The 26,608-nt window shown below is 40.4% G+C and overlaps 1 protein-coding gene across 1 annotated transcript in view; it reads right to left on the reverse strand.

Moving 5' to 3' along the window:
* The window catches only part of ATL3 (atlastin GTPase 3), a 71,984-nt gene that overhangs the window by 17,495 nt on the left and 27,881 nt on the right, over window positions 1-26,608 (reverse strand). The window contains exons 2-7 of the mRNA XM_073605401.1: window positions 14,755-14,963; window positions 12,306-12,449; window positions 12,066-12,170; window positions 8,370-8,420; window positions 6,256-6,312; window positions 1,126-1,218 (exon numbers count right to left, since the gene is read on the reverse strand). Of these exons, the coding sequence (XP_073461502.1) occupies window positions 1,126-1,218; window positions 6,256-6,312; window positions 8,370-8,420; window positions 12,066-12,170; window positions 12,306-12,449; window positions 14,755-14,963 (659 nt within the window). The remainder of the gene's footprint in view (window positions 1-1,125; window positions 1,219-6,255; window positions 6,313-8,369; window positions 8,421-12,065; window positions 12,171-12,305; window positions 12,450-14,754; window positions 14,964-26,608) is intronic.

Raw genomic sequence — 26,608 nt, forward strand, 5'->3', positions numbered from 1 at the left:
CGTCATGCGGCACATGCGCACTTAAGTCAACTGAAGCAATGGCACGTACGTGCCGTTGCTTCAGTTGTACTGTGCCATTCGGGGAGGCTCCCGCACGCATGCACGGGAGTGACGTCATCGTGGCTCCGGCCAGTCACAGCGCCGGAGCCGTGATACCCGGAAGCAAGCCCCGGGCGACATATCGGCGGCCTGAGGGGGAGACGAGGATGGCTGCGGGGGCTTAGTTCTCAAGTAATTCATAATGAGCTAATATGCTATGCATACTAGCTCATTATGCCTTTATCTTGCAGGGTGTGTTTTTAGTTTTTTTTTTTTTTGCAGGAGGGTTTACTTCCTCTTTAAATGTACACATTTTAAACAACTAGGTCTACCAAAACCATGTTTCACGCTTTATCCATTCAGACAGGTCCTTGCAGGAAAAAGCAAATGCGCAATCAAACTGTACTTGTGGCGACAAAGGGGAGGAGGACCTAGATAACATATCTGGGAAGATGTGCTTCAAAATACTTTCCCAGTATCTTTGCCCCCCTCACAGATTAGCTCAATTATTATTTTTTTTACAGGGCATACAGTTTGTTTTTATATAGCCAGTACTTAAATATACCATATGCAGAATGGGCTGGTAACCAATCCTCCAATTAACATCTTACCCTTTACTTTACGTGAAAATATACTTTGTCTATGTGTTTCGCTATTCATTTCTGCTTCTTCAGGACATTTGGTGAAGCTGTCATTGGAAAAACAGCTTCACCAAATGTCCTAAAGAAGCTTAAAAAATTTTGTTGGGAAATGCGTACATAGAAGCTGACATGTCTAGTTTGTTACTAGTATACCCAAACCTTTTGGAATTACAATTTTAAATACTGGATTTTATATTGTTTATGAATACAATTGTACTTTTATGAAATTTGGTGTTATGTTGTATATAAAAAAAACTCTTGAAAAAGAAAAAAATGAATTAAAAACAGTGTAGTCAATGACAAAAATGATACAAATCAGCGTTCAAAAAAAAAAAAATAAAGATAATTTGATCAATTGCTTTTTTAAAAAAAATGAAGAACTCTCAGTTAGATGTTGGACGAACGGTTATACTGAAGATCAGCTGACAACAGACAGTGCACATACCCTCAGCCTCTTCTCTAGGAACTTTGCACCTCCTTCTGCTCCATATGGATATTCATAAGGAAAGCTCCAATCTCTAACCAAAAACATAAGGGTCTGTTTAAAAACAAAAAAAAAAAACAAAAAACAAAAACATAAAAAACCTTGACATAAATGTAACACGCAAATTTTTTTTAAGCGTATTCTATATGTTAGATACCAAAGAGTCTCTTTTGTTGAAGTGAATCCTCTATGTTACATACCAAAGTGTTGCTAGTGCGGGTGGATTGTTTGCCGCCCCCCCCCAAAAAATATACCACCAGCCGCCACTGCATCTTTCATAGGGTCCACGGAACTAGTACACAGTCATTCAGCTCTCCTGGCCAGGAGAACACACGATTATTGCAAACGGATATATCGGACAGGCTGGTTGTACCCAAGTTGATCATACCCAAGTTGCCCATACATGGTTCGAATCTCTGCTGGTTCAGCAGGGACCTTCGAACCACATACAAGCTGGCCATACATGAGTCGTTTTTTTTTTTAAATTTAACCAGTGGGTTGAAGGAAAGAAAGTGACTTTATTACCCCATCGAGTGTGTGGATGGGGGAAATGCCTCACTCTGCGCCATTGTATGCAGACAGCGGGAAAACCTTCACCGCCGGTGCTGATCAGAGAAAATTTTCCACAGGCTGGTTGTACAAAAGTTGATTGATGGATTATACACGGTTCAGTTTTTAAGTTCAGCCAGAGAGCTGGATGAAAAAAAACTGAACTGATCCCCCTCACCCACACATTTGAATCTGAACCAGTCAAATTTCGATTCATGACTCTTTTTAGTGTGCCAACAGGATCAGATGGACCTGCCAGGTACACAGAAAGAACTGTGAATAAGATAAAGGTCAAAGAAAAAAAAACTAAAATACAGGGGCTGCAACTGCTTATTTACCCTTTCTTAAATGTCAATTGCATTTCTGATTACTTTGATCAAGTATATCAAGGAGGAGATGTGGGCTGTGTTGTGCTCTCCCCCCCTCCTGTCAGAACAGTGCCTCTACTACTAGCTTTGTGCTGGGAGGGTAATTTTGAGAGGGGGAATTTTTGTTTTGGGGAGAATTTTGGTTTGCAAAAGGTATGTAAATTTAGGGGGTGAGAGTGCCGATTACTGCTGGGGCTTTCAGTTGGTCATCTTTGCCCTGGGAGCTTGATTATGATTATTATTATAAATGATTTATATAGTGCCAACAGTTTGTGCAGCACTTTACAACATGACTCTATGCCCTGCTTACTCCTGTATACTTCCCTGCTGCCCACTGTACAATGCCCTGCTGGTCCCTGTCCTCTGCCCTTGAGACCCCTGTTCTCTTCCCTGCTGACCCCTATTTTACAACTACAATTGAGGTATGTTTATACGTCCTACTGGGCTCAGGGAATGCTACAATCACAGGTTTAACCTGCAGTGCCACCTGCTGGTAAAATGTAGCATTTTAGGGGAACAATACAGAATAGGTTCTCCACTTTGTTCACTTCAGTCCACCAAAAATTGTAAACAAAGATGAAATGGACTACTTGTTAAGGGAAGGCATTAAATGTCTTATCACAGACCACTTTTCATGTGATACAGGACATAATTTTTTTTTTAAAAGGTACACCAAGCACTAGTACACACTGGGAGCAGCTATGTCTCTCTGGATACACCATGCTGCATGCTGGCATATTTTGATTGGGAGATCTGAGAGAAAGCCAGGGACTGCCACATTATTGACAGATTAGGGCTTGCTCTGAGATAGGTAGATTGTTTTTTGAGTGTGATAACAGTAAACCCTGGCCACTTCTCCCCTTACTCCTCAACCAAACAGGCATTTCTCCCTGACCACCTCTTCTCCTCTGCGAACAGACATCCCTCCCTGGTCGCTTTAGCCCCATTCCCAAAGACATCCCCCTCCATGACTACCTCTCCTCCCCCACTAACAGATATTGCTCCCCCCACCCAAACTCCCATCTTGCTGAGAGGCCACCCAACCCCACAAGACATCATTTTCCCCCTTCTGAGACATTTCCCCTCCTCCCACACTGATATACATCCATACCCAGCTGCCTCACCCCCCGCAAGCCTTCCCTGACTCCCTCACACTTTGCAGAGACATTTCTCCCTTGCTGCCTTACCTCCTGACAGGCGTCACTGTCCAGGTGTCACCGATCACCGTTTCTAGCCAGCACCATACACACCAGTGTCTGCTCTTTCACGCTACTATTCTTCCTATCACCCTTAGAGCAAATTTTTGCAAACTTCACCATCATACTCATAATTTTTCTCTTGCACATACTGCCCAATGTCATACCCCCGGCTCTCTTCTCCTGCACATACTGCCCACACTGATGTCCTCTGCATTCCTCACTTTTAACTCTAAAGTTCCGTATGTGGGGAGACAACGTCCGGTTAAAAAAAAAAACAGCCATACTAGCTTGGAAAAGCTCCTACTGAGATCTGAACATAATAAACTAATATCTAGCTATTATACCACACTGACATGGGTGGAAGGTAGGCACAATCAGAAGACTAGGGAGAGATGGTGTATAATAGTTCCAGAGCTCACAGCTGAATTATGGGAGGAACAAGTACTTATTTCTTATATAGACACAGTCCAATCTGCAAAATGATCCAGCCAAGGTACCTGCATCAAATGTATTACACACCTCTGCGCCTGTTCAAAATGGGGAGAAGAGACACCCCTCTGTGTCATAAGTGTTTATTGACTGAGGGCTCCTTTTTGCATATGGTGTGGGAATGCAATAGAATTCGCCCATTGTGGTCCCTGGTTACTCAATTCATTGCAGATACCTTTGACCTTCCAAATATATGCAGCCCTATTGGTTGTAACATGACAAAATGAGTAAAATTTCAAGGGGTATGGAAACATTCGGGATTAAGCATGAATTGGTCCAAATCACAGATTCTCCCTCTTGACCTCTCACCTCCCTCCTTTAGTGCGGCCTCCCTCCCGTTACAAAGAGTTGCCACTATCAAATATTTTGGAGTGACAATTACAAGAGACCCCCTTGAATATGTAGTCAACAACATCGAACCACTCTTTCCCTTTCTAAAGTCTCGTACACAATCCTGGGCAAGGCTTCCCTTAGGAGTAATGGGGAGAATTAAATTTATTTAAAATGGTACTTCTGCCAAAATTTTTATATATGTTTTGGAACTCCCCGGTACTAATCCCACTAGAGTTTTTTAAAATGATGGACCAAATCATCAACTCATTCATATGAGGGTCCAATAGACACAAACTGGCTTGAAACACGATTAAAAACCCAACCTCGTCAGGAGGAGCGGCCATACCAGACCTATATACCTACTACATAGCTGCGCAGCTTTCACATTTTTACCATATTCATAAGACCGATGAACTTAGATACCAAACACTGGTATGTGAAAGACCAAATAATGATATGTATTCCCCACTACAAGTCCTATTTAGGAAAGGGAGTAGGAAACGGACAAATACAGAACAGCACGCACTGCTGCTTCAGCATCGCCACATATGGGAAAAAGCGTTTAAAATGTCTGGTGCTGACTTTTTTCATTCACATACACCCTTATGGCACAATCCCCTTTTGAGGGAACTGCTGTCCTTACCTGGGGCCACTAGGTGGGCTGCTAAGGGGATAGTGTTCCTTTTCTAGGTTATTACTATATTCGGGGTAAGACACTTCCAAACACTCTGTGAAGAATTCGACCTTCCCTCTAATATGCAATTTAGTTACTTGCAACTGAAACACGCGCTTCAGACACAATTTGTAAATGGCTTTCCCAACCCACAAATGCTCCCATTGGTAGACGTAATCACAGGTTCCTCTCCAGAAAAACTTATATCCACTCTGTATACCGCACTACGCACTAGAACAACTGCCAGAATAGTAGACACAGCAAGAATCAGATGGGAGGCGGACATAGGCCAAATAGATGACACTGATTGGGAAAATATCCTGGAAAATGTACGGAAAACCTCACCTAAATTATCTGAACGCCTGACTCAACTATACATAGTTCATAAATCCTACCTTACGCCCGTCAGAATAGCCAAATTTTCCCCAAACCAAAATCTAAATTGCCCAAGATGTCTGGGCACTCCATGTTCCTTTTTCCATTTGATCTGGTCATGCCCAGTGATAACTGACTACTGGACACAGATTATAAAATTCCTCCATGACCATATGGGTTCACCACTACAACTAGACCCCAGGCCGTGCTTACTGGGTTTGCTCCCAGACACCATGTCCAGGCCTATGGCTACACTCCTTAGTGAAACACTGTTTAGTGCTAGAAAATTAATCGCCAAAAATTGGATGAGAACCACTTCTCCTACTGTCCAGGACTGGCTGAGGGAAGTAAACGTGACCCTGCCATATAAAAAAGTACTCTATATACACAGGGGATGCCCAAAAAAGTATCATAAGATATGGGGCACATGGCTAGCCAATACCAATACCTGTGCTACATGATTGTTAGTAGATATCTGTAAGATGGGGAAGGCTAATGTATTGACTGTTATAAGATCGTGTCTCGGGGAGATGTCTAGATTAATATAAAGAGCACAATGTAAATGCCTAATCTAGATACAATGTCCTAGTTATGTATATATCTACACCTTCCTAGGTCTATAAAGATAACGCCGGAAATGTATGCTTGAATATATACATTGTCCATTACCTTTTCTGCTGATGGTATGACAAGTATTTTATTTGTATGATGTTTTTTGACAACAATAAACATGTTTTCTGTTTAAAAAAAAAAAAAAAAATTTCAAGGGGTATGAATACTTTTTTAGGGCACTGTAGATAGGCTAACCTGTGAATGCATATATGGAATACTTCTCCTTTTCCTGAAATGTATGTACTCAACTATATGTTCTTGCATTGGTGAACTGTACTATCTTTATGCATATGGCAATAAAAACTTGTTTTAAAAAAAAAAAAAACGGCTGAGATTCGGCTGTGCATGCTGGAAAACCTGGCTTAACAGTTCATCAACACCATTTATAATATCCCAATTCTTATCGTTTTTGAACAGGCACACCTCTGCTAGCAATAATATTACGTATTGCAAAACTATTCAAGCTCAGATTTCCATCTTGCTCATTTCTTACTTGAAAGGGCTTCAAGAAGATCTCATCCATAGCCAGTCGTCCATATTCAGTAAAAAGCTGAAGAATGGCAAGAGAAAGCAAAAAACATGAATCTTTAGATCTTGAATTTTTCTAAACCTTATTAATATGCTTCACTCAGTAAACCACTATATGTTAAAGTCTCAGTTTTGTATTTCTTTGCTCAATTTTTCATATCTAATAACACATTATTTTTCATGGAAATTAAGGCAGCCATATACAGTAAATTAAGGATGAAATTATGTAAAAAATAAATAGCGAAAATAAAATGTTAAAAGAAAAAAAATGGAAATTTTTATTCAAACATTCTGTCATCAATCAGTGTCCCTGATCACCGCCACATCAGTCATATGATGACACTGTACAGCCCTGATGACAGTATGTAAAAAAAGAAAAAATGTATTCAATGTGTTCATTTTCAAAAAAATTGTAACAAAAAAAAATTACAAATTCATAAAACTCGCTATGCCTCTTACTAAATGCCTTACATGGTCTATTTTCCAAAAATGGTTCAATTGGGGGCAATTTGTACAGTCCTAACACTTTAAGGCCTCAAGAAATTAGACACACCGTCAGTACATTACAACTGATCAACTTTCAAATGTATATACTATAGTTTATAGACGCTCTAACTTTCAGACAAACCAATTAATACGCTTATTGGGATTTTTTTTTTACCAAAAAACAGAGCAGAATACATGTTGGCCTAAATTTATGATGAAATTTGATTTTATTGGATATGTTTTATTACAGAAAGTATTAAATATATATATATTTTTTTCAAAATTTTCTGTCTTTTTTCATTGATATCACAAAAAATAAAAAACCCAGTGATGATCAAATACCACCAAAAGAAAGCTCTATTTGTGTGAAAAAAACCTTCCAGAGCTGAAGTGGTTAAAGTAACTGCTGGTAAACTGAAATTGTAAATAAAAGCTGACTGACAGCAAAAACGAAAGCCCCTTTCACACATGCGGCGTTTGTCCGTTTTTCATCCATCCGTTGAGGGACAAAAAACAGATATCAATGCATCTCTATAGAAAAACGGATGTAAATGGATGTTGATCCAGTTACATCCGCTTTCATCAACATCCATTTTTTGGACCGGATCAAAGCCCTATGTTAATAAAAAACAGATCGGACGGAAAAAACAGATGTAAAAAACAGACAAACGGTCAGTTTTTACATGAAAAATGACTGTGGGTCTCACGTGGTTAAGGACTCTAGCTGTCTAGCTGGTGGATGTAAAAAACTGATGGACACACGGGTCATCTGTTTTTTTTTTTTTTTAATGTGACTGAACTGATGAAAAACGATCCGCATGTGTGAAAGGGACCCAAAACTGTTCTATTGAGTTCCGCTGACCTCTACTGTGTAGGGACGAGAAAAAGATTTTTTGGGGAGGACGCGATTTTTGTTCAGTTGAGCAGTGTTTGTCAGAGTAGGCAGGCATCCCCTATCTCCTTTATAGGAACAGCTTTAAAGTGGTTGTAAAAGCAGAAAGTTTTTTATCGTAATGCATTCTATGCATTATGATAAAAAAAACCTTGTGTGTGCAACAGCCACCCTAATACTTACCTAAGCCCATCTCTATCCAGCAATGTTGCACGAGTGCCTTGGCCGTCCAGGACTCTCCCTCCTGATTGGCTGAGACACAGCAGCGGCGCCATTGGCTCCCGCTGCTGTCAATCAAAGTCAGTTAGCCGATGAGGAGAGAAAGGGGGCAGGGCCAAACCGTGGCTCTGTGTCTGAATGGATACACAGAGCTGCGGCTCGGGTGTCCCCATAGCAAGCTGCTTGCTGTGGGGGCACTCAACAGGAGGGAGGGGCCAGGAGCACCAACGAGAGACCCGAGAAGAGGAGGATCTGGGCTGCTCTGTGCAAATCCACTGCACAGGGCCGGTAAGTAGAACATGTTTGTTATTTTTAAAGAAAAAAAACAAAAAAAAAAAACGAGGCTTGAGTATCACTTTCTTTTACAAACTCAGTTTAGCAACATAGTCTCTTGAAGTTGGGAAACACTATCCAAAAGGAGATTTCTTTTACTGACTGAACATAAAAAAAAAAACACAAAAAGAGTATTATGATACACTCACCTGCAGCTGTTGAAGATCATCCTCTTGTATATTTTGGGATAAATTATAGATCTGTAATGATGATAAAAAAATAAATAATGTAAAATGATAAATGAGAGGCATAAAATAAAAAAATAGGATTTCTGTACTCAATGTAACATCCTTTTCTCAGAGTCCAATGAGCGACACAGTCTACTAGTCAGAAACCTAGGGTTACACAGGTGCCTAAATGATAAATGAACACTAGGCACATAGAAAATTGAAGGTGAGCCCCCTTGAAGCAATGAACACTCCCACCTGCTCAGTTGTAGCAAGCAGTCTACTAAACAATAGCATATGAGGCTAGAGATATGTCACTCAATGAACTCAGAGGAAAGGATTTTACGCTGTGTAAAAATCCTATTTTCTCTATCATCAATTGAGGGATACAGTGAGTAAAAAACTCTAGCAGGCCATACACGGTTCGAATCTCGGCTGGTTCCTGCTGAACCAGCCGAGATTCGAACAGTGTATGGGCAGGCTGAATGTACCAAGCTGATCGATTAACTTTGGTACAACCAGCATGCTGGTTTTTACCTGTGATTATCGCTAATGGCTGCTAATCCCATTCATCCTCCAGATAGCCAACAGCACGTGACTTCCGGTGATAGGGCATTAAGTGATGCAAGTCCTAATATGTAACTTCAGGTGATGTGGTCCTGGTGAGTACATCTGGGTTTTACAACCTCTCACGCAGTTTTTTGGAGCTTCCTGCCGGTAAGTTTGGCTGGCGAGTTTCCCCACAAGAGTGGCCACCCTGGAAGGGGGCTATCGCATTCTGCACCATCCATAAGGCTATAACACACACCACAGAGTTCCCAGGGATCATGTAAGCTCATACTAAGTTCCTATGACATTGAGTCCTTGGATGAGGATATGCTTATGGCTCAAGTTATGTTTTAAAGTTTACGTTTTTCAATAAAGTGGACAATTTTTGGATATATGACTGCTTCGTAGTGACATGATTGCTTTTTACCCTATGGACAATAGGACTATATATTGATATAATTGATGTGTTATTCCAATCCCTATCACACAATCCTATTGATACCAATTCATGCCATTTGATGAGGATTTAAAAAGCCCATATGGGGCCAGTTGATGAAACACATCTACATTAGGAACTGTTCATTATTCCTTCCCAGGACCTCTGTGTGCTTTGTATTTGATAATACCGATCCAGGTACACCACTTCTATTATTACAGTAGAAGTCAATGAAGAGTTGAATCAATGAAGAATTTCTAAGTAAATAAACTACTTAAGAAAAGAAACTTCTCCATAAGGGAAAAGAGGTCCAAAAAACAGGGGTCCCATGGAATGGAATAAGGTTATAGGGGTACCTGAAAGTGCCCAATCACCTGAAGTTAGCAGCGTACAACCCAGGGTCTATGAATATCCAGTCCGTGCCCTGTACTGTACGATTAAGACATTTTAACACTTTGAATAGAGCAGGAAATGGTTAAAACCCCTGTAAGTTATTTTTTTCCCAATCTCAGTCTCATTGAGATTTCCCTTCATCTTCTATCCTACAAACACAATGGATAGTGAGAGGGATTAAAAAAAAAAAAAACAGGCAAATAATCAAATTTGTCCTGCGCTATGGTATTATTAGGCAGCTTGCAAAATGAGAGGCTGATATACAGATTCTATAGCATCTAATATAGGTAAATATTTGCAGCTCCGAAAAACCCACAAAAAAAAATCAAAATATCCATTATTCATGAGAATCAACAACAAAAGGTGATCAAAAATGTAACAAAAATGTTTTTTTTTTTTTCACAAATAAAGGCCATAGATAGCTCAATCATCCACTATTCAATCCTAATTAGTTATAAAACCTCCAGTGTATGTGCTCTCAGCAACAAACAACAAAAATGCTAAAAAATAAAAGTAGCCAGTATAGTACAATCAAATGTGACTCTTGTTGGTGCTCATCCATCGTCTCTTCCCTAGGGGATTTTAAAACCCAAGAAAGGATGCCGCTCCAAGCTGTATTGAATAAAGCTCACCAAAAGGAGCAAACCAGGGTGGATAAAAATCAATGATTTTTAAAAAGAAAATCTGATTTTGTTTTATTTAAATCAGATTTTTTTTTTATTTTTATAAAATTTATTTTATTTTAATAAAATGCCTTTGGAGTAAAAATCTATTTAAAGATAGTTTTCTATTTAAGATACATTAATAATTTAGTTTATTCAGCATGAAATGGAGCTTATTTATGTAGCATGAGGCTGTATATTCTGCAATATTTACATTTTTGATAAACTCATTCAATGAATCTGCTCTGCAAACTGAGATAACATGCACTGCATTAATGCATTCACACAATTTCACAGTAACCATGAGATAAAACAAAGTTCAGGCATATTTTTTATCCCATTGTTTTGCAAATCTATGTATACTACAAACTAAACCTATTAACATAAAATCGGTTCTGATATCGCTGTTGTGACTAATCTGACAGCTTATTATTCTAAATAGGAAAACTTAATTTTGTTTGCAAATATTAAAGATTCTAACTACCAGAAAGAATGAGTACATTACATTTAAAGAGCACCTGTCATTTCAGATCCATCATGGCAGCGCCTGTTAGTGGGCATCCTCTCACCTGCTGCCGGCAGGTCCCTCACCTTGTTGTGTCACTGCTGCATCATCAGCTCTACCATTAAAGTGAATGGGACTGCCGGTGAATCAACAGCAGGTCAGAGGAGGAGCTGCTGTGGGACAGAGATGACCTTTGCTCTTTAAAAATTATGATTTAAATTGAGTTGATTTAAATCAAATCCACCCTGGAGAAAACCAAGGCTGGTCATAGTGCAGTTTAGTTTATTGATCATTAAAAGTCATTCAAGATAAAACCGCTATAAAATCAATGCGTCATTAAGTGAATACATTATGTACTGCTGCACACTTACATCACACTTACATCAAGGCCTGCTGTAGACCGAAGTAAGCAGCTGCATGATTTCAGCATGTAAGCTCCAACCAATGCATTTTTGTCCATCTACTGCCATCTTTTTGTAGACCACTACATTCTGCCCTATGGGAGGGGGAATGCAATGCTCATCCATAATACTGTAGACAATTTAACTGGAGACTGTGATATATCTTTGATTACTCTTTTTATAGTTTGGTGCAAGTTATTTGTGAAAATAATTGTTGTTACGTTTTTTTATCACCCTTTGTTACTGATTCACATATAACGGCTATTTTAACTTTTTGGGGGGAGGGTTTTTTTTTTTGTTGGTGCTGCAAATATTTACCTAAATTAAAAATATGACAGCAGTTCTAACCCATCAATGCTCTATCCAAAACTAAAATTAATAAAACAAAAACTTTGCTTCAGATGCACTTTGAATAGCCTTTTTACCTGCCTGCTCCCATTTACCCACGTGGTCTCCAAGTGTGTTATCAGCAAAAACCTCAGGGGACTTTCATCTGGAATCAGCCAAATGATTGTCTAATGCCTAATCTTTGCAAGTAGAACAAATGATTTGCACATTGCTTATGATAATTGGGCAAGGATTATTGTGTATGAGAGTGCTTCTTTTGGAAAGTTAATGTATAACTTTGACAATTTTTATTTTTTTTCCCAATTTATAAAAAAAAACTGGATGGTTGGGCAAAATAGTTATAAACCCACACCTAATAGACATCATAAACTGTGATCAGCTTACCTGAATAGAGCTGGTCATAGTGCTGAGAGCAAAAATAGTGGCACAATCCTTAACTGTGGACTGGCTGTCAAATGCCCCCTGCGTGTCCATTAGGACAACAGCAACCTAATTAACAGAAGTAAAAACATAAAGGTTAAATAAACCTACAATCAAATGAAAAGGTATCGTCTTCATGATAACACTATATTATCCCTAAGCAGAAGCAGCAAACACAGTTGATAGCAGAATGAGTTCTCTTACCTCTTTACCATCCGGCTTTTTCATGGTGAAGACCTCATTCCAGATTTGAATGCCAGTGGTATCAGGTTCGGACCCCCCTTTCCAAGAAAAGCCTGTGAGCGGTTCATTATCCTCTCCTACCCAGTTCCTACGATTGCCTTCCTTCTGTAAAGGTACACAGTATAGATAAGTGCAATTTTTTTTTAATTGATGACATACAGTAGCTCACAAAAGTGAGTACACCCCTCACATTTTTGTAAATATTTTATTATATCTTTTCATGTGACAACACTGAAGAAATTACACTTTGCTACAAATGTAAAGTACTGCGAGTACAGCTTGCATAACAGTGTAAATTTGCTGTCCCCTCAAAATAACTCAACACACAGCCATTAATGTCTAAACCGCTTGCAACATAAGCATGTACACCCCTAAGTGAAAATGTCCAAATTGGGGCCAAAGTGTTAATATTTTGTGTGGCCACCATTATTTCCCAGCACTGCCTTAACCCTCTCGGGCATGAAGTTCACCAGAGCTTCACAGGTTGTCACTGGAGTCCTCTTCCACTCCTCCATGATGACATCACTGAGCTGGTGGATGTTAGAGACCTTACTCTCCTCTACCTTCCGTTTGAGGATGCCTCACAGATGCTCAATAGGATTTAGATTTGGAGACATGCATGGCCAGTCTATCACCTTTACCCTCAGCTTCTTTAACAAGGCAGTGGTCGTCTTGGAGGTGTGTTTGGAGTAGTTATGTTGGAATACTGCCCTGCAGCCTAGTCTCTGAAGGGAGGGGATCATGCTCTGCTTCAGTATGTCACAGTACATGTTGGCATTCATGGTTCCCTCAATGAACTGTAGCTCCCCAGTGACGGCAGCACTCATGCAGCCCCAGACCATGACACTCCCACCACCATTCTAGACTGTAGGCAAGACACACTTGTCTTTGTACACCTCACCTAGTTGCCGCCACACACGCTTGACACCATCTGAACCAACAAAGTTTATCTTCGTCTCATCAGACCACAGGACATGGTTCCAGTAATCCTGGAAGTCTTTAGTCTGCTTGTCTTCAGCAAACTGTTTGCGGGCATATGCATCATCTTCAGAAGAGGCTTCCTTCTGGGACAACGGCCATGCAGACCAATTTGATGCAGTGTGCGGCGTATTGTCTGAGCACTGACAGGCTGACCCCCCAGCCCTTCAACCTCTGCAGCAATGCTGGCAGCACTCATATGTCTATTTCCCAAAGACAACCTCTGGATATGACGCTGAGCATGTGCCCTCAACTGCTTTGGTCGACCATGGCGAGGCCTGTTCTGAGTGGAACCTGTCCTGGTAAACCGCTGTATGGTCTTGGCCACCGTGCTGCACCTCAGTTTAGGGGTCTTGGCAATCTTCTTATACCCTAAGCCATCTTTATGTTGAGCAACAATTCTTTTTTTCAGATCCTCAGAGAGTTCTTTGCCATGAGGTGCCATGTTGAACTTCCAGTGACCAGTAAGAGTGAGAACGATATCAAATTTAACACATCTGCTCCCCATTCACACCTGAGACCTTGTAACACTAACGAGTCACATGACACCGGGGAGGGAAAATGGCTAATTGGGCCCGATTTGGACCTTTTCACTTAGGGGTGTACTCACTTTTGTTGCCAGCGGTTTAGACATTAATGGCTGTGTGTTGAGTTATTTTGAGGGAACAGCAAATTTACACTGTTATACAAGATGTACACTCACTACTTTATATTGTAGCAAAGTGTAATTTCTTCAGTGTTTTAACATAAAAAGTAGAGCTGCACAACTAATCGTCAAGAATCGTTATCGCGATCTTGACTAAAGTGTTTCACAATTCTTTCTATGCAAATAATTCTCTCTGCTCTTCTGAAGCCACAGCCCTCAAAAGAAAAGAGAAAAACTAGGCAGTCTGCCAAGAATCAAAACATTCTTTATCAGTTGAACTTAAGTATAAACATTGTAACAATTTGTCAATGGAATAGACTGTGTGTAAGTGAAAAAAGTTTAACCACTTAAACACTAAACCTTTTTCTGACATTTGTTGGTTTCAAGTTAAAATATTTTTTTTTTGCTAGAAAATTACTTAGAACCCCCAAACATTATATATATATTTTTAGTAGACACCCCCTAGAAAATAAAATGGTGGTTGTTGCAATATTTTATGTCACACTGTATTTGCGCAGCGGTCTTTCAAATGCAATTTAAAAAAAAAAAATTACTTTAATTAATTAAAAAAAAACTAACCAGTAAAGTTGGCCCATTTTTTTGTATAATGTGAAAGATTTTTCGTCGCGAGAATCGTGATCTTTTTATTCTAAGCAAAAAAATAGTGATTCTCATTTTGGCCAGAATTGTGCAGCTCTTATAAAAAAATATTTACAAAAATGTGAGGGGTGTTCTCACTTTTGTGAGATACTGTACATATCACACACACAAAGCTAGAAGCATTACCTGGTGGTACATAAACCTCAGCATAAAGTCAAGCAAGAAAGACTTTCCTTTACGAAACGCACCAGCCACAGATACAACAACTACGTCCAGATCACGAATGTGTTCCTGAAGAAGAACAGAAGCCAAAGCCTCTTCATCCAGCTGAAACGAATGATCATCCTTTTGTACTATAACAACCTGGACTGGGCCTGGAGTAGATGGAGCCATAGCTGTGTGCACAGAAGAGAGAACACAATGTCATAACAGGAAAAACATGGGTAGTTTTCTATACACAGCATTAGAACATGAGGCAAAACAAGATCTATAAAGAGACAGAAGGAAAATTATTATTTAATATTTTATGTGGTGGTAGACTTACATTAATTCTTTAGCTGGCAAGACTCTGATCGAAATTGGGATGGTCTGGAAGGGATTGGCCAAATTTTGATCAGTGTATGGCCTACTTCACTCAACAGAAGTTGATTGTTTGATCAACTTCTGCTGAAGAGACATACTGGAAAGTTTTTGTATGCTCAGTGGCTACAGTCAGTGTATTCTGACAGTGGCTGTTGCCGCTTTTAGAATACATTGTCCTGGTTGGGCAGGATTCCTTCGACTACCTTGTTCACCTTGCTGGCTGAGGGAAAAAAATAGTGTATGACCAGCCTTGGCTATTAGGTCCTTAGATCACACTGTTCAGAAACCAATACAAAGATAAACAGTGACAATTAAAGACAAATGTCATCCAATGCAGACAACTATGTAACAGATTGACAAGAGGTCCACGCTGCTCACAGGTGAGCCGGCTCCAGCAGTATGATCTCCTTACTGCAGGGTGCTCGCCCAATCCCAGCCATGTCTCTCTTGCTTGCACATGTAGTGCTCCTCATGTTCTTCATGGTTTTATGTGAATAAAGGCGTTTGGATCTCAGTTTGGTGTGCAGCCACCCGGACATTTCCATTAATGCAACAGATTGATTTCATATGCTAAACCACACAAATCGTTACTTTCCTTAGAGGTTCCTGAAAGTATATCTGGTGATAGTCTCTTTCTGTCCTATCAAACGCAGACTTGCCCTCAAAAGTTGGAGGAAGCTCTTATGAACCCCACATTCAATTTCAAAGAGTAAAATCTAAAATGTGAGCAACTAAGATGACCGCATAGGACCTTCTTCACCAACTGACCTTTCTGAAGTTAAAAAACACAACTCCAACATCCAGTAAAGAGAAAAACAGTATAAGGTGCCAAGTTCAGGATAGTAACAGCAAATGTAACACCAGTGCAGAGTTTGGCATTCGGGACAGGAAATACAGCCTTTCAGTCTGACTCATAGCACGTTACCAACATACTTTTTTTAAATCTATATACTGGCATGAAGCAAAATTGTGATGACACAGCAATGAAACGAGAAGATAGGAGAAACACAGAGAGACCAAGAAAGAGAAAAAAGAGAGAAAACAAGGAAAGAAAAAAAGGAGCGCAAAGAAGAAAGTCAAACCAAAAACGTAACCTGAAGAGCTGAATATAGAAAACAAAAGTGGGTATAAAACTAAAGTATAACTAAAAGGCTAAGTTTAGTTTTTTTAGATTTGGATAGAGGGGTGAGGGGTTAGTACCACTGTCAGGTTTTTATTGCGGTCTGTGTGTACCCATCAGTGGGGGGGGGGGGGGGGGGGCGGCAAACACTTACCCCATCTAGGCTGCGGGTGGGCAGCGCTTGTGTCCTCTCCTCTTCTGCATCGCGGCGGCTTTCACCGTAAGTCTCTTTCCTCCTCCTAGGTGTCCAATAGAATTGCCCTTGCTTTCAGTCTCAAGACCCGCTTCCTGATTGGCCGGGAGGAGGATCAGTGTGGCAATAGCGAATACTCATTCACTTATGTCACACAACTGGGTGGGCTCGGAGCGCAGTGCTCTGTGCTTCGAAACCTACCCTTTTTTGAAGCCTATTAGAGCCGCTGGCTATATATATATATATATATATATATATATATATATATACACACACACACACACACACACACATACATATATATAAATGATTTTTACATGTAGGAGCGAAGTGCCAGAATTGGCTCAGATGGGAAGTGGTTAACGGCTGAGCCATGTCTGGCCGGCCTTAGTAACCCTTGACATTGTAATCACTTTGATGTCTGTGTTTCACTCAACATTGCAAAGAAAATATATTGTCATTTTTCTAATTAGTATGAACAATTAACCGCTTGCCGACCAGCCGCCGCAGTTATACTGCGGCAGGTTGGCTCGGCTGCGCAAATCAACGTAGGTGTACGTCGGGTTCAAACACAGTGATCTGCGTGCGCCGATTGGTCAGCAGGGGAGACAATCAGCAGGTCGTTCCCCACTGTGACATAACGGAGATCTGCCAAAGTAAACAAGGCAGATCTCCGTTCTGTCAGGGCATGACACACAGATCCTGCCTTTCTGCTATTCAGGTAGATGGATCTTTGTTTTGTCCCAGGCAGCCTATCCCCCATACAGCTAGTAAACACACTTAACCCCTTCCCTGCCAATGCAATTAGTACAATGTCAGTGCATATTTTTAGCACTGATCACTGTAATAATGTCACTGGTTCCCACAAAAGCATCAAAAATGTCAGTTAGGTTTCTGAACTGTCCGCCGCAATCCCACTAAAAATCACTGTTCACCGCCATTACTAGTAAAAAATAAAAAAGCCATAAATCTATCCCCTATTTTGTAGATGGTATAACTTGCGCAAACCAATCAATATACGCTTATTGTTTTTTTTTTTAACCAAAAATATGTAGCAGAATACAAATTGGCCTAAATTGATGAAAAAATTTTTCATTTTTTTCTTTTTATTGGGTGCGTTATATAGCAAAAAATAAAAACCGCAGAGGTGATCAAATACCACCAAAAGAATGAATTTGTGGGAAAAGAAGGACATCAATTTTGTTTGGGGACAACGTTGCATGTCCGCGCAATTGTCAGTTAAAGCGACGCAGTGCCGTATTGCAAAAAAATGGCCTGGTCAGGAAGTGGGTAAATCCTTCCCGGGGCTGAAGTGGTTATATAACCGCCCAAAAAAAAAATATATACAGAGTAAAATTCTGAATTCTGCTTTGCTTTAGAATGCCAAAAAGTCTCAGGTCCTCTAAAGAGGATTGAGAGCTGCAGTGGAATTATCACCAGAACAGCTGACAAAGCTTATTCTGTGGTAAAGGGGCAAGAGAGGCTGGCTCATGCTTTTATGCTATAAATTAAGGATCCCAGATAGAAAACAACACCAAAAAGTTTTTTCTCTTAGTAAAGTTAATCCTGCAGGACCAAATACTACACAAAGGGCATATTTGCAAAGCGATAAATGTGACATTCATCAAGGTGAATCAGTCAACATGTACCAAGAAGTGGCAATGTATACAAATATACAACAAATTGTTTTTACATATAATAGTAAATAGAAAATAGTTTTGTATTGATAAATATCTCAGCAGTACCTAAGCAGTGCTGCCAGCACCAGAATTTGCCAAATGGACAAGAGAATCCAGTGCTGAATGCCAGGCTTCTTTCGTTGAGCCTGAAAGGTCATCTGGGCTACCTGGGTTTCATGATCTATAGTGGAGTTTTGTACCGCTGTGATCTCTGAGACAACAACTCCTCTAAGAAAACTCTTGGAATGCTTCCCATTGTATCAGTAAATCTGGAAAGTGGTTATGTACAGAGAAGAATTCTGTAAGCTTTTGTTCAATAGGAACATGATGGGGAAACAATTTAACCAGAAAGCATTCAACTTCCAGAGAGCTTTAATTAGAGTAGTAAGCCGTTTAGCCTGAAGCTGCGCCACCAGCGGAGATTGGTCCAAAACGCCTCTCAGAGCATAGTATACATTAGCTATAAGTGGGACCGACAAATTATTACCTATAGATAAATCTATTCTGAAGAGCGAGGAATATGTTTAAGAATAACAGGAGAATGGTCGGTCGTAGAGGGTTCTTTACTGTAAGAGCGGCAAGGATGTGGAATACCCTTCCACAGGTGGTGGTCTCAGCGGGGGGCATCTATAGTTTTAAAAAACTATTAGATAAGCACCAGAACGACCACAACATACAGGGATATACAATGTAATACGGACATATAATCACACAAATAGGTTGGACTTGTGTCTTTTTTCAACCTCACCTACTATGTAACTACAGTATGTAACTATGTATGCCTCTCTATAGCTCAAATAGTTAGGCTCCTTGCACACTAGCTTAAAAATCGCTGCTTCTACAGGAGTTTTGTGTTCTGCCTGTAGAAGCAGCTTAGTGTTATCCTATGTGTCCCTGCACATTAGGAAGATTAAAGGCATATTTTGAGCTCAACGTTTACAGACAGGAAAAAAAAAAAAACTTCTGGTTTGCATTTTTTTTTCTGCCAAGGGAACTGGCATTTTTTAAGCCCAGTGTGCATGGAGCATTATTAACCCATACAGTAGATGAGATCATAATCAGTTTGTGCAAAAAGTGCCCGTAGGTACATGATGGAACTGCTCAGTTATCTAAAGCTTGCCATTTCTTGAATGTTTTGCAAGACAATTTCATGTGTCGATTAGTGGATGTCCCAACTAGAAACTACTATTAATTACAAGCAAAACAAATCCTATTGCAGATGTGGAAGGGATAACCTGAGAAATGGCAATCACAGGGTAATTACGTTCATTATAAATCATATGAAAAAAAGGCACAACAGTAGGACAAGAATGTTAAATTTCAAGAAAGCCAACTTTACTAAACTGCACTCCATACTTCAAGAAACTAAATGGGAAGATATTCTAGAAGCAAAAAGCACAGCGGAAATGTTTTAAGAACAAATTAACAAATGGCAATAGCCAGTGTATTCCAACGGGCAACAAGTATAAAAGAATTAAAGTTAAACCTGGGTGGCTAAATCCGAGCCTAAAAAATGCATATTTAGGAGAAACAACTACCTTTTAAAAAATATAAGGATGAGCGGTCACTGTCAGCGTTCCATGTCTTCAAAGAACGCAATAGGAAAATAGGCACACAGCAGAGGGGAGTATAAAAAATTCCAAACATTTTTTACATATATTAATAATAAAAAAGCAATGTTAGAGCACATAGGCCCCATATAGGATTGTCAGGGGAAGTTGGTTACATGTGACAAGAAGGCAACTGTGTTGAATACATTCTCCTCCTCGGTTTTTATTAAGGAAAGGGAGGGGTATAATAAACAAGATTGTATTGTTAGTAACACAACCTGGAACAAACCCTTGTGGCTAACAGAAGCCAGTATTCAAAAAAGACTTGAAAAACTTGTGACTAAATCACCAGGACTAGATTGCTCACACATGAGAGTCCTCAAAGACCAGGCTATTGATAGACCATAATGCCTGATCTTTGTGTGGTTGTAAACCTTCTATTAAAAAAAAAAAAAAAACACACACAACATGTATATCTATACTTACCTGCTCTGTGCAATCGCTTTGCACAGTGCAGCCCTGATCCTCTTCTTCTGGGGTCCCCCACTCTAGGCCCCTCCTTCATCGGGTGAACCCTCCAAAAGATGCTTTTCCTGGGGGCACGCTCCCAAGTCCCGCTGCTGCGCCCACTGATATAAGCAGCGGGATTTGCCCCCTGTGTCAGGGGATTTAATTAATGGCAATAGGAGCCAATGGGTCCTGCTGCTATCAATCGGGTTCAATGAGGAGAGAGACAGCGGCTGGAGCCACTGCGCTCATGCACATCGCTGGATCAGACTCAGGTAAGAAAAAGAGGGGTCTGGGGGAGGGGAGCTGCAGCACAGAAGGTTTTTCACCTTAATGCATAGAATGCATTAAGGTGATAAAAAAACCTTGAGGCTTTAGAAACTACTTCAACGACAGCTTACTGACCAGAATGGTAGCAGCTGATTGGTACCCTGTTACCTTTTGCCTATGTTCAAAAAAGGGCCGAGATGCATACCTGGAAACTACAGGCCAGTCAGGCTAACATCAATAGTATCTAAACTATTGGAGAATATGTAAAGGGACTATATTCAAGAATTTGATGAGAATGGTGTCATAAGTAGTCACTAGCATGGATTTATGAAGGACCGTTCGTGCCAAACCAGCCTATTAACATTTTATGAGGAAGTGAGCTGTAATCTGGATAGAAGAAGGCCCATGGATGTGGTGTATCTGGATTTCACCAAAGCATTTGATAGATAGAGTACCCCATAAATGCTTAATTTACAAATTGAAGTCAGCTTGCATTGACTAGAGTGTATGTAACTGGATAGAAAATTGGTTACATGACCACATCCAGAGGGTGGTGATAAATAGAGTATATTCAGAGTGGTCTGCAGATGTGAGCGGGGTGCCCCAGGGCTCTGTCTTGGGACCAATTCAGTTTAACCTGTTCATAAATGATACAGAGGTGGGTATAAATAGTTCAGTCTCAGTGTTTGCGGATGATATAAAGTGAAGCAGAGCAATAACCTCACAACAGGCTATAGCAAATTTACAGGAAGACCTCAATAAACTAGAGGGGTGGGCAAATACATGGCAAATGAGGTTTAATATTGACAAATGTAAAGTAATGCACTTGGGAACTAGACATAGGAATGCATGGGACTCGCTAGGGGGTGAGCCTCTTGGGGGAAAGGATGGGAAAGGATCTGGGGGTCCTAGCAGATAACAGGCTCAGCAATAGAATGCAAAGGAATGCTGCACCAAGCAACGCTAGTAGACTATTAGCGTGCATTAAAAGAAGGTATATATGCAAGAGATAACACTATAATTCTACCACTTTACAAAACTCTGGTTCGGCTACATCTTTAGTATGCTGTCCAGTTGTGGTCACCTGACCTCAGGAAGGATGTGCTCGAACTGGAGAGAGTCCAGGGAAGGGCAACAAAGCCAATAAGGGGACTGGAGGACCTTAGTTATGAGGAACAATTACAAACATTAAAACTTATTCTCCCTGGAGAGGAGATATGATCAAAATTTACAAATATCTAAATGGCGATTCTAGCAAAAGGGAGAAAATGATTTAGTCCCAGGCCATTTAACAAGACATGTGGACACGGACAAACTGGAAGAGAAGTGGTTTAACTTTAAACTATGTAAGAGGATCTTTACTGTTCTAGCAGTAAAGATGTGGAACTCTCTTCCATCCACACAGGTTAAAATAGATGGACCGGAGTCTTTATTTAACATTACCAACCATGTAACTATGTAAATACATGAAATGGACTTTCACAGAAGCAGGACTAGCAGGCACAGTAGACTGCCTGCTTTAACCACTTAAAGACCGCCCACCGCAAATATACTGCGTCAGGGTGGCTCTATTGTGTGAAACAACGTACCTGTACATTGTTTCATGCAATAGTGCGGGCATGCGCCGCAAGAGACGCTCCGCTGCACGGAGGTGGAGCCGATGCGGGGGTATGGCGGACTGCATGTCCGCCGGCCACCCGCGAGCGCTTCAGAGAGGCAGAATGGGGATCTGCCTATGTAAACAAGGGAGATCCCCGTTTTGACAGGGGAGAACATGGAGATCTTCTGTTCCTAGCAATCGGAAGCAGTGATCTCTGTGTTCTTCCTGTCAGTACTTCCCCCACACAGGAAGAAAGCACAAACAGGGAACACATTTAACCCTTTGATCGCCTCTGATGTTAAGCCCTTCCCTGCCAGTGTCATTTATACAGTGATCAGTGCATTTTTTTTAAAAGCACCGATCACTGTATTGGTGTCACTGGTCCCCAAAAAGTATACTTAGGGTCAGATTTGTTCCGCCACAATGTCTCAGTCCCACTAGAAATCACTGATTGCCCCCCCTACCAGTAAAAACAAAAAATAAATAAAAGTCCAAAAAAATATCCCATAGTTTGTAGACTCTATAATAACTTTTGCACAAACCAATCAATATACGCGGGATTTTTTTTACCAAAAATATGTAGAAGAATACATATTGGCCTAAATTGATGAAGAAATTTGTTTTTTTTTTGGATATGTATTATAGCAGAAAGTAAAAAATATATATATATTTTTTGAAAATGGTCGGTCTTTTTTCTTTATAGCGCAAAAAATAAAATCCACAGAGGTGATCGAATACCACCAAAAGAAAGCTCTATTTAGGGAAAGTAAAGGGGGAAAGGACATCAATTTTATTTGGGTACATACATCGTTGCATGCCTGCGCAATTGTCAGTTAAAGTAATGCAGTTCCGTATCACAAAAAATGGCCTGGTCATTAAGGGGGTAAAGATTTATTTATACAAATAAAAAAATAGTAAAATGCTGATCTAGGGATTTGTGCAACTGTAATCCAAGTGTTAGGAAGAAAATATTTATTATTAAAAGTAGGTATTTTCCCTCCTCTGGATCAAGGTGCATGTCTATTTTTTTCAGCTTACGAAACTATGCAACAAACATTTTTATGCCCATTACAAACTAAGGTGTGGCCCTCACCACCCCCACCCGAACCAGAAACCATCCAGAAAGTAAAAATTGTCTAAATAAAAGCCAGATGCTTTTGGAAATGATTCATAACTTCGCTGGCACATGACCAATTTCAGCCTGTGCCTGTTAAAAAATAGTCGCACCAGAACATAGCAAGAAGCATGCCACAAGCACACATTAAGAAACCACTTTCATTTTACACTTCCTGCTGTATCCACCATCGTGGGTGTGCTATATAGGCAACGCTATGAAAGACATAGGGCAATAAATAATTTTTACCATACACCCACAGTGAAGCATGCTGCCTTAAGCCTTGTACACCCGATCGGATTGTTGGCCGACAAAACCGTGGGCTTTTGTCTGAAGGGCGTTGGTCCAAACTTGTCTTGCATACACAAGGCACACAATTGTTGGCCAACAATCACGAACATAGTGTCGTACTACATGGTTTTTCAGCTCTTTAGCGCCACCCTTTGAGCTCCTCCTGCTAATTTCGTGTCGGTAGAAGTTTGGCGAGTGTTGATTCGTGCTTTTCAGTTCGCGCTTTCCATTTCGTTTCTGAATGGCCCTTCGTCAACCAGCCATGTTGCAGAATTGGAGGAGATAACATGTTATTGATTATTGGCCTTGGAGTTATTGCTTTGACATGATTTTTTTGGTTGAATAATTATTTGATTTGGTATATTTTCTATATTTTTGGATGCATAGAATGCACTTTTTGGTTAAGTTCTATTGGCAGATAGCATGTCTAATTTTATTTGTTTACTTTTTTTAATGCACAATAAAAAAAATTGTGGAGAATAATACTTGGCCATGTGTTTTACTTCAAATGACAGTTTGGGAGTAGGCAGTTACATTTAAAAAAAAAATACAATGTAAAATTGACAAGGGACACCAACATAGTTGTATCTTTGATTTTAAAGACTATGGGATAATGGTGTTGTGGTAATTTGCCCAAAAAAAAAAATATATATAATAATAATAATAATATTCTTGATATCACTAGAAAAAAAAAAGCCTTCGAAAATTTGTTTACAATAACTCCATCAGTATCACCAGCAAAGCAGCTTCATTATTATCACATTAAAGAAGAAGAGAATTGTGCGCTGCATTTTGAGATTTCATAATTTGCCACGTCACGAATGTTAATTCTCTATTACGAACGCTAGTTTACAAGACCGACCACTTCTGGCTCATCCTTGCTTCCGAGCATGCGTGTTTGTACTTTGGACTTTTGTCCGACGGACTTGTGTACACACGCTTGGAAAATACGACAATAGACATTTGTCCGCGGAAAAGTTTAAAACCTGCTATCCTACGTTTGTCTGCGGAAAATCCAACATCAATTGTCCGATGGAGCTTACACACGGTCAGATTTTCCGCCAACAGCCGGTCATCACACATTTCCCTTTGGAAAATCCGATTGTGTGTACAAGGCTTCAAACACAGCCAAAGCCATGCACCCACTTTATAATGAATCATCTATGTCTTATATTTATTATCCTACACATACCTGTAAAACCTGTTTATAAATTATACTCTAACATTAACAAGAATAAAATCAAAAGGTTTCTTCAATGAACATTTAAATAATTGTACAGTTTCTGTATCTGAAAATGGCAATCACCTGGCTGTGACTAGTCTCATACATTTCTGATTTAAAGTGAAACTAAGCTCTGGTTTAAAAAGAAAAACAAATCTTATCAAGTATTTATTAATATTATACAGGATTTATATAGCGCCAACAGTTTGCGGAGCACTTTACAACACGAGGGCAGACAGTACAGTCACTATACAATTTAATACCTTAGGAATTCGAGGACCCTGCTCGTTAGAGCTTACAATCTAGGAGAAGGACCTTCTATTGCAAGGGTAGGCAACCTTTTGAGCACAGTGTGCCGAAAAATGTTTACAAAGAAATTGAGCGTGCCGATTTTAAAACAAAAAATTGTTAACTTCACACTCTCAATCACGAAAAAGGATTTTTTATAAAGTAAATGCTGTAAACTACTTGAGTAACAGTGACTAATTAACATCCTGCAAAACTGGCTACAAGGGCGAGTTCAGTGGGTGGTGCTAAATAGGGAATACTCGGAATGGTTGGGGTGGGTAGTGGGGTCCCCCGGGGTTCTGTGCTGGGACCAATCTTGTTTAATTTGTTCACAAACGATCTAGGGGGTTTGGGGTAAACAGTTCAATCTCTGCATTTGTGGACGATACTAAGCTAAGCAGGGCAATAACTTCTCCACAGGATGTGGAAACCTTTCAAAAAGATCTAAACATTAATGGGGTGGGCAACTACATGGTAAATAAGGTTCAATGTAGAAAAATGTAAAATAATGCATTTGGGTGGCAAAAATATGAATGCAATCTATACACTGGGGGGGGAGAACCTCTGGAGGAATCTAGGATGTAAAAGGACCTGGGTGTCCTAATAGATGACATGCAATGCCAAGCTGCTGCTAACAAAGCAAACAGAATATTGGCATGCAAGAGGATTAACTCCAGGGATAAAAAAAAAAAGATATAATTCTCCCGCTCTACAAGACTCTGGTCCGGCAGCACCTAGAGTATATTGTCCAGTTCTGGGCACCAGTCCTCAGGAAAGGTGTACTGGAAATGGAGCGAGTACAAAGAGAGGCAACAAAGCTAATAAAGGGTCTGGAGGATATTAGTGATAAGGAAAGGTTGCGAGCACTGAACTTATCCTCTCTGGAGAAGAGATATGATTTCAATATACAAATACCGTACTGGTGACCCCACAATAGCGATAAAACTTTTTCGCGAAAGGGAGTTTAACAAGACTCGTGGCCACTCATTAAAATTAGAAGAAAAGGAGGTTTAAACTTAAAGCGTTTGTAAAGGTGTTTTTTTTTTAAAATAACAAACATGTTATACTTACCTTCACTGTGCAGCTCGTTCTGCACAGAGTGGCCCCGAACCTCGTCTTCTGGGGTCCCTCGGCGGCTGTTTCAGCTCCTCCCCGCAAGCATTCACCACCTTAATGCGAGCTCCCTCGCACGGTGGTGAGTGCTTGCGGGCGCGCTCCCGTGATACAGCCGGCGGCTATAGCCGCTCGCTGTATCACTCGGCCCCGCCCCCCGGCGCGCCGCGTCATCGGATGTGATTGACAGCAGCGCGAGCCAATGGCTGCGCTGCTTTCAATCCATCCACTGCAGCCAATCAGCGGCCAGGGTGAGCGGAGGAACAGATGTCGGGAACGCGAAGCTGACTTTCGAGGCGTCAGGTAAGTAAAACGGGGGGGCTGGGGGCGGCGGTTCTGTCAGAAGTTTTTTCACCTTAATGCATAGAATGCATTAAGGTGAAAAAATTTTTACCTTTACAACCCCTTTAAACCACGTAGAGGGTTCTTTACTGTTATGCCCCGTACACACGGTCGAATTTTCCGATGGAAAATGTCCGATCGGAGCGTGTTGTCGGAAATTCCGACCGTG

Source organism: Aquarana catesbeiana, linkage group LG11 (assembly GCF_042186555.1).
Source record: "Aquarana catesbeiana isolate 2022-GZ linkage group LG11, ASM4218655v1, whole genome shotgun sequence".
Classification (NCBI taxonomy): Eukaryota; Metazoa; Chordata; class Amphibia; order Anura; family Ranidae; genus Aquarana; species Aquarana catesbeiana.